A 9,631-nucleotide genomic window follows, 5' to 3' on the forward strand; every position below is an offset into this window, starting at 1 on the left:
GGGGCCGGGCGGACTCACAGCGCGTGGGCGGCGGGGGACAGAGGGAGCGGGGCAGGCCTGAGGCCGGGGAGAGGGGCGCAGGAGACGGTGCAGGGGGCGCAGATGGAGGACAGAGGCGCGGGGCAGGCCCGAGGCCAGGCCGAGGGGCGCGGGACAGAGGGGCGCGGGACAGGAGGCCCGAGGCCGGGGCGAGGGGCGCGGGCCGGGCGGACTCACAGCGCCTGGGCGGACCCCCAGAGCAGCGCGGCCAGGCTGCCCAGCGCGGCGGAGGCGCAGGCTCTGTCCCGGGCCAGGCAGGCGGCGAGGTGCCCCCAGCTCCCGGCGGCGGCTCCCATCGCAGCCCCGTCGCTGGCCGGAGCCCGCCGAGCAGCCGCCCGGGGCGTGTCCGGGGCACGGGGGCCGGTCCCGGCGGGCAGGGCGCAGCCGGCTCCGCTCCGCTCCCGGCCGGGCCACACGCCCCTAGCGGGGAAGCCGCGAGCGGCGCCGCGTCCCTGGCAGCCCGGTCCGGCCCGGGACAGACGCGCCCCCCGGGGCCAGGCCGTGCCAGGGCCCCTGTCCCCCCGGCGCTCGGCTTGTGGGCTCTGGGGGCCGGGCCTGTCTGTACAGCGCCGAGCACCAGCGACCTGCTCCAGCTGGGGCTCTTGGCTGCTACCTGCATGGCCACAGGCCAGCGCCGTGAGCTCACCCCAGACCCCCGGGGCCCCCCAGCCTCCCTTCGGGGAACGCACCACCGGCCCACAGGGTGTGCAGCACCTGGGGCACATCCTCCTCTCACCGGCCCCGAACAGCCAGGGCCCAGACCCGCCGCGGCTCTGGGCAGCAGAGGGGCCAGCAGCACTTCACCCTGCTGCGGGCATGTTCAGGAGCTGACGCTAAGGCATTAGCCGGAGCAGCAAGAGGATTTCAACATCTGGGAGCCAGGAACAGGGCCCGTCACTCCGCAGCTGACAGGGCCCAGTGGTCCCCTGCTCCACTGGCAATGGCTCCTTCAGCGCAGCCTTGTGTAGGAGCCATCCGGCTTCTACACGCTGGAGAAACCTTCCTGCTCTTGGGGAAACATCTGAGAGGAAGCTCCGGCACCTATTGCCCCGCTTGATGGGAGAAATATTTATTAGTTTATGATACTTAAAAGCACATCAAGTGCTTCAATAGGAGAGATCATCCGGGCCCCCAAGGGCTTACACGCCAGCCACCCCTCCGCAGCAGACAGGAACTGCCCCTGGCTCACTGCTGGAAGATGGAAGGCAGTGGCAGCAAGGAAGGTTTTTGTCAGTGCGGTCAAGGGATTCGATCAGGGACAGAATCCAGGAGTTTCTAGCTCCTAGCCCTTTGCTCTGCCACGATTCAGTGTGTGACCTTCAGCAAGTCACATTCATCCAGTTTTCCCATTTCTAAGAGGGGGATAATGCATCTCCAGCGCCCCTCAGCCTTCGTGTGCTTTAGTATATGGGACACATTGATTGCACTAGTGCAAAACAGGCTGTGTATGTGTCATCACATCCCACTGTGGCATGGACACAGAACTGCCTACCCTTGTGTCACAGGCCCAACTTCACACCAGCTTTAGGAAATTCTCCTCAGCTCATGCAGAAGAGGCCTATGGTTTTGGAGCAGGAGGATGTGAGTTCTAGCCCCCCTGCCGCTCTGGAGTTCGTAGTGCCCTTGGCATGCAGCACGATAACAGGAGTCCGGCTTCGTCACAGATTTGTGACCTATTCAGGGGCTCGGCAAAGCCTTGTTTCCCAGGCAGACAGTGCCCAGCAGCACTCTGGAGAAGTTACAAGTGTTTAGTTGCAGCATGGTAAGAAATGACACCCACTGCTTAGTAATGGACAGGGCTGAATTTACCTAGATTGTAGAAGCAGCACCGTGTCTCAGGTGCTGTCAGAACACAAGAAAAGGGGCAGTGCCTGCTCTGAAGAGCTCCTGAGACAAAGGGCAGAGGAACAGGACACAGCCCTGAAGCGAAGCCATTGGTGGATGACCAGCGCACAGAAATAATACTCACAGATCTCAGTGCACTCAAGAGAAGTTAGCAAGCTTTATTATCCCTGTTTTCCAGGTGGAGAAACCCAGGCACAGAGGTATGAAGGGACTTGGCTAGTATCACACACTGACTCAGTGGCAAAGCCAGGAATAGAGGCCAGGTCTCCTGCCTCTCGCTCCTGTGCCCGATCCACTGCCCCATGCAGCCATGTTGGCCAGAAATCCTCTCCTTCCCCGTTGATTACAGATAGGCCAGAGGGGTGCCAGGGATTGGGTAGGGCAGCTGTCAGGCCAAGCTCCACTTCCTATATATAAAAGCACCAGATGTGAGAGGCTCGTCTGGGTGTTGCTAGGTGGAATCCAGGCCAGGACCTGGGCAAATACAGTGCTCAGGGTGCCAGCTATGGAGCCAGGGACCATGCGCATGGGTCCGTTGGTGCCCCTGAAAGAAGAGCTATCCCCTGGATGTTTGCTGCCCCATGCAGTTGCCCGCCCTCTGCCCTCACCAAGGACACTGCATGTCCTCAGAGGACAGATGAGCACCGTACAAACACCTGTCACTTTCAGCTATTTTGGGGCAGACCAGTCCCTTTAGATGAGTGGCCAAAGTTTGCTCTCTACCCCACAGTTGTGCAGGGGGCATGCTGGCTGATATCCTCCCCCAGGCTGGCACGTACAGGGCCACATTTTAAAGTCCTCACTCCTTTACTTCAAGGGGAGCAAGTTCAGCAGGGTTTGTAAAATGCTTTGAGATCCTTCAGCCTAAAAGGCACTAGAGCCGTGTACAATATTAATTTTATTGCTATTTACCAGGGTTTTCCAGCGGTCGAATGAAAGAGCCATAAAAGCTTGTAGCTATATCTCGCATACGGAAGGAAAAGGTGAGGACAGGGTGGGGCCCATTGCTAGGTGGACATTGTGCCTTGAGCAAATATTGCTGCTTATTACAGGTTCCTGCCAGGCTCTTTGTTTTGCTGGTTTGTGTGACGAGCCTCTCGCACCTGGTGCTTTTATATATAGGAATGGCGCTTGCCCTGACAGCGGCCAATGCCCAATCCCTGGCAGCATTAATGCCCTCACTTCCTGCTTTTCCACCTCCTTAACTGACAGTTCAGCCCCTTCTCCCTCAGAAACCATCTGCAATTGCAAACTGAGCTTTTAAAACACACATACAGGGAGAGGCCTGGAGTGAGGGGAGGCAGAACTCAGTTCAGACTCTGCTCCGGAGCCATTCCAGAATGTTCTGTCAGAAAGTCATTATGACAGAAAGTGCACTTTCCACAAAATCAAATTTTTCTGCAGGAGAATTTTGATTTTGCTAAAAGTTTTCAGTTTTCCATCAGGAAAATCAAGACATTTTCTTTCAGGTCAATTCAACCCAACTCAGTCTATTTTATTTTTTAACTGACTTGAAACATGTAGTTTTGAATCACTTTACATACATAAATCTGAATTTCCTTATCAACACATTGCCTCACGGGATTGTAATTCAGACTTCCACTCTCATCTATTGGCTGGAGGACTACAACGCCCATACTGCAACGTGGAGTTCCCTCTGACCGAGCTGCATGGCACAGCATGGGAGTTACGTGTCTTAGGGTACATCACGGGAGATGTAGTTGAACCAGGTAGCCTGGTCCCTAGGGGAAAATGGTACCGTCAAGTTCCTAACCATTAACTCTCATGAGGCAATGCACTACTAGTGGGAAAAGTGGGGTTTAGTATTGAACGGACTCAAAACACTGCATGGTACGTCAGTTCACTAAACTAAAACACTTCGAGTTGGGGAATGTCAAAACGTTTTGCCCAGAAATGCTGAAACAAAATGTTTCAAGTCAAATTTTGAAACTTCTTTTCCACCAGAATCTTTGCGACGTGCACTTGCTCACAATTTGAGACAAAAACAAGTGTTCCTGTAGGTCAAAATCCCAAATTTCACCCTCCCCTACTCCATCCACAGTCCCAGAATAACTGGTGATGTCTGACGCAACAGGCTTCAGAATCAACCCCACATTGTGACAATTTGAGGGGAGTGCTGTAGAGCTCCGGGAGTGCTGTGAACTGTCCCTGCCGATTCAGTACATCACAGCATGACTCACACGCAGCAGATTCACTTCACACACACGGGAGGAATATTTATTTATTTAAAAATGAAAGCAATGGGGACAGAGAGTCACTGATCTAGCACCATCCCACCCCTCATATATCCACCCTCACCCTAGGATCCATCTTTGCATCACCTCATGCCTGGCAACTGCTGAGAGAAACTAAATCTGAGCTGTCCCCAGGACAAGGCAGTTGTTCTCAGCAAGGAGGAAGGGGACGACTTGGTCCAGCAGTAGAAGAAAAAGATAAAGCAAGAAAAATGTTGATTTAAATTTACTGCTTGTTTGCTGAGCTCAAAGCTGCCTGTTGTACCAGCCCAACTGCAGCATTACATTAAACATGAGCCTGGACTATCCCCTGTAATCTTTGGGGCATTCTGCGTCTGGACTGTAGTGTCTGGGAAGTCCTTGGGTACGACTGTGCCCGCTCCTGAGTACAGTGCCAAGCCAACATCTGAGGTATAACAGAGCTGGGTAAATAATGCACACAGCTCTGAACCATTAATAATTCATTGCATTCACTCCGCCCACATCTGCACCTTTTCTGCCCTCATTTACTGTAAATAATGTAGGGATTGCAGTTACTGGCAGGAATGCTTGTGGAAAGAGTGAATTGTTATTGTGTGTGTGCGTGAACATGCCCACCTGTATGTCTGTAGAAGTGAAGCTGGAACTTGTCAAAGTGAGTAGCTGCTGCAGAAATCCGTTTCCAGGAGTTACACTCTTCCGATCAAGGAGCTGGAACAATAGCACGTGACCTGTACATCTAGTTGTCACAGCCTGAATTTCAGGTATTGAATACAGGTGCGGAACTGCTCATGAACCGTCTACAAAGCAAGATTTATTTGTAGAAATTATTCAGCAAATAACCCTGGCTACTGAATGAATGAAACATACACACAGTGAAGTTATTATTTTGCTCTGAAAAAGCAGGAGTGTCTCCACTCCCGTAGCCATCAATGACACGGGCCAATCACTGCAGAGGAAGTGCCCTTTGGTCAGCTTTCATCTCTTCGTTAGTAAGGAGCATCTTAAAATAAGCAGCATGTTCTCCCACAAAAGCCAAGCACGCGGGCATGTCCTGGTGCAATTGCCACACAGTGGTTGTGAAATGAGTCGTAACATCTTACAGCTTCTCTTGTCTTCAGCAGAAGAATGGTCCCGCTTAGTATCGAAGGCAGACAGCAGCTGTAGGGGTGCACCTGTCAGCCACTCCATCTTTGTAGCTCTCAGGAGCCTCAGAGCCAAGACACACACACACACACACCCCTCTCTCTCCTCCCCCCCCCGGTCTGTCAGTCTGACATTCATTGTGCATCTTGTGGTGCATCCAGCAGCACTTTCACTTGGGTTCAAGTTGCCAGCACTGTGATGTAGTTAGAAGTCTTTTACAGGGAAAGAGGTGGGCTGAAGCCAAAACAGTGTTCCACTGTCAAGTATCTGTGACATTTTCATAACCGTTTGTTTACAATGGGGACGGGATTTGGACTCATTAGCAGGCAATTCACGGTCTGCTCTTTTCCCCTCTTCAGAGCATGTGACTAGCCCCTAGATTGATGTGCTGCACAAAAACCGCACTTCTCTCTTACCTTCTACAATAATCAAACATAGCTTTGTAACACCATGATCCAGAGCACTTCAACCAAGATGTCTGTCTTCAGCTCCCTCCCCTGTCTGCCTGAGTGGGATCATCTGTTGTTGGCGAATCTAAAGCTATTTGTAATGCGATACAAACACACTGTAACAGGGGCACTTGACTCCCACGCGCCCCCTTGTGGCCAGGGATTCCTCCTCCACCTACCTTCTGGGCTCCCTTTAAGTCTTTCTGCTCTGGGATGGAGCTTGGACTCTCAGGCGGCGTCCATACAGTCCCTCTCACGGTCTCAGCCCTCAGGGCTACCTGTCTGTCTTCTATGCTCTGCAACAGGGTGCTGACATCCAGGCTGCTTCCCTGAGTCCTTGCAGACCCTACTTCATGGCCTGCCACAGGAGCTCAGGTTGCTCCCTGTGGTTCCTCCACTAAACTGTGTTTTATTCCCTTTTACGAGGCCCAAGCTTCAGGCTGTCATGTGACACCACTTCGTCCAGCACCCGTAGGCTGGGAGGCAAAGATGGGCCCACTGAACAGGGTGGCCTCTAGCTCCAGGCTTCCTGGCCCTTAGGAGGAGGCCACCCTGTTACACAGGCAGTTTAATACTATTAAGCACTCTTTGGGTTCAAGTTGCCAGCACTGGCAAGGGCAAGATGGTTCCATTTTCCTGAGCTGTGATTTGATCGTGCCCTTCACATGCCACAACCGGACTTTGAGAAATCCACCGAGATATTTCTAGATTCTCCATGACTTTTATGGCACCGTTTATCCATAGATCTCAAAACACTTTATGGAGAGGAGAAGTATCACCCCTGTTCTACAGAGAGGGGAAACGAAGGCACAGGTAAGTTACATGATTTAGCCAATGGCCAATTGAGGCCTGGTCTACACACACAGTTGCACCAGTTTAACTAAAGGTGTGATTTAAAACACCTCTTCTCATATGCAGAGATCAGAACTCAATGTCCAGGTTCCATAACAGGATAGCCTCTGTATGAAGGGTTAAATCAATGCAGTTGTGTGTGTGTGTGTGGACACTTTATATTATAAATTTACAGGGCAAGCTAAACAGAGCTGAGCAGTTTTAACCCAAGGTAGGTGCACATGGGGGTTTGCACTGGTTTAACTAAACCAGTTCAAGACTGTGTGCAGACAAGCCCACAGAGTCTGTGGCAGAGCTAGATACACAACATAGCTCTCCTGACTCACAATCCAGTGTCTTGTCCATTGGAACATCACTGCGGCATCAGCAGAGCACCACAGGCTTCTGTACTTAGCAGATCTTGAAGCAATCACTTGAGAATAGAATCATTAACCCCTTTCACTACGTCTGATTCCCAGATTCAGTTCACACTGGAGGATAGAAAGTTCAGCACCTCTGCTGCTTCCTACTGGAGAAGCCTCAACATGGTCACCCGACATTAACAGACCTCTCTTTCCTTCCCACTCTCAAGAACACATTTGTATTAACAGGGCAGAGAATGCCACCTGTGGAGCATAGCTACTCTGTGCTGCCGCTCTCACATCTGCACCGCCAGCATCACCTCTCCTTACATCTCTGACATGGAGTTCTCCACTGCACTTCAAAAGAGCCTCTCCATCCTGGAGCTTGGTTTCTTGGCAATGAAAGCTTCAAGGCAAAAACCTATTTTTAGCTGCTGTCAACTTCTCTCAGGGACCCGGGCCACAGAAGGCTCTTCCATGTACCCATCTTTCTCTACAAAAACAACAAGGAGTCTGGTGGCACCTTAAAGACTAACTGTTAGTCTTTAAGGTGCCACCAGACTCCTTGTTGTTTTTGTAGATACAGACTAACACGGCTACCCCCTGATACTGGACACCATCTTTCTCTAGGGGATGCTATCTTAGAATACCGATTACACTGTGAAAAGCAACAAAGAGTGCTGTGGCACCTTATAGACTAACAGACATATTGGAGCATAAGTTTTCGTGGGTGCATCTGACGAAGTGGGTATTCACCCACGAAAGCTCATGCTCCAATACGTCTGTTAGTCTATAAGGTACCACAGGACCCTCTGTTGCTTTTTACAGCTCCAGACTAACACGGCTATCCCCCTGATACTTGATTACACTGTGAGTTTTACATTTGAGAGAGGCTCAACATACAGGGCCCTGAGCAGTTAGTTCTTTGGCCTCCCTGCACGAGGTAGTTGCTGTAGCGAAGTGTCCATTTCCACAGATGTACAATGGGGCAGTGACACTTCCCTACGTAAGAGGGCAATTCCCCTCACTACTGCCATCAATGTTCATGAAGGGGTGTAAGATCCTCAGGTGTAAAGTGCCATCAAACAAAGTCCAATACCTGCTCCTGGGGCAATTCTGTGCTACTGCGTGTGTGTCTATTTAATGAGCCCCACAGAGTTCTGGTTTTTTGGTGCAGAAAAAAGCTTCTGCCAAAATGTTGCTGCAGTTCTGCCTATTGCCCACCACAGGGCGCTATGGCGCAAGAACCGCAGCAGCTCCCAGCAGAAAATAACGCCTGCAGTTCTGCCTTTTGCCCACCGGAGGGCGCTGCGGTGAGAGCCCAAAGCTGCAGCGAGGGAAGAGAAAGTGTCTCTTCCTCAGGCCAGGAGCTGTGGGGAGACAGTGTGGGGTGCTGGGCGGGGGGGTCAGACAGGGGCGCATAAGGGCTAGTGTGGGAGGACAGACTGGGGCACGGGGTGAATGGGAGCGGAGCTGCAGAGACACATGGGGAAGGGGGGCAGAGCTACATAGGGACAGGGGAGTGGCTGGGTGGGGGCACAGACACACATGGGGATGGGGCAGATGTGCCTGACTGAATGGGAGAGGCTAGGGGTCAGCCAGGGTCTGCATGGGGAAAGCTCCCCAACAATCCCTTCCCGCCCCCCCAACAACCCTCCAAGTTCACACCCAGACTCCTTCCCAGGAATTTACTTCCCTCTCCCCATAGCTCTTCCGTTACCCCTGACTCCCCCAAGCCTTTGCTCTGCTTCTGAGGGGGGTGGGAAATACGGTTCTGTATTGTCGTTTAAATGAATTATTACTCAAGAGAGTTCTGTATTAATATGCCTAGTAAGGAATCTATTTGTCAAAAAACATTTCCTGAATCTTTTTTGTTGTCTGTATTGTTACAGACATACTTGCTGACAGGTATTTTGAAATAAATGACCAAAAATAATTGAAACTGGTGTGATTATATTGTGTTATTTTGACAAATAAAATATGCAAAATTTTAAAATATCGTGCGCAGAATTTTTAATTTTTTGGCGCAGAATTCCACCAGGAGTAAATACCTTGTATAATTTCTAGAGAACATCAAGAAACCTGGAAAAACAAAGTACTAGTTAACTAACCTCACAATGCTTTCCAGCCCTATTACTCCTGGCCAGCGGATCAGGAATGGAAAGTAATGACAGATGGACACAGGGGACTCAGTGTGCAAGCCTCGCTTGGATGGGTTGCTCTGGCCTCTGACACATACCTTCGGAGTCTGGATTTTTCTCAACTTTGACAGTATTTGTTGAGCATGTCCTGCCACTGAAGTCACACTGAATTCCTGAAGATTGAATATTTCTGTAACTAATATGGGCTCATTAGTTTGAATTATTTTAGGGCTCAATTCTGGTTTTACATATGATGCTTCCATTACTGCATATTTTATATCTATATCTGCCCAGTACTAGACCTTCGATGAGACATAGTAAGACATGGCCACCAACAGGACATCAAATCAAATTGATTTAAGAGACTAGTACTCAGTCAGATGGAGATTGTTTTAAGAGATAAATGAAAAACGTATAGAAGCGTTAATTCCAAAACCAACGGAACAACCAACAGAAAGAAAAGCCACATTTCCTTCCCCACAGCATGTTCAGGCCCAGCTTCATCTCCAGCTCTTTACTTTGCCAGTAAACTGAGAGAAGTTTCCAGAGACAAACTCTACTGAATGTTACACTGGCCAAGCAGC

General features: G+C 50.8%; 1 protein-coding gene across 3 annotated transcripts in view; it reads right to left on the reverse strand.

Moving 5' to 3' along the window:
* Nucleotides 1–375, reverse strand: part of TMEM44 (transmembrane protein 44) — a 27,319-nt gene extending 26,944 nt beyond the window's left edge. For all 3 annotated transcript variants that reach the window (XR_004647194.1, XM_034782243.1, XM_034782242.1), the window contains exon 1: nucleotides 217–375. Coding sequence is in view for 2 of the 3 variants with exons in the window: in XM_034782243.1 (XP_034638134.1) it covers nucleotides 217–335 (119 nt within the window). In the remaining variant the exon portion in view is untranslated. The remainder of the gene's footprint in view (nucleotides 1–216) is intronic.
* Nucleotides 376–9,631: the final 9,256 nt, after the last annotated feature.

The sequence above is a fragment of the Trachemys scripta genome, chromosome 9 (genome assembly GCF_013100865.1).
Source record: "Trachemys scripta elegans isolate TJP31775 chromosome 9, CAS_Tse_1.0, whole genome shotgun sequence".
Lineage (NCBI taxonomy): Eukaryota > Metazoa > Chordata > Testudines > Emydidae > Trachemys > Trachemys scripta.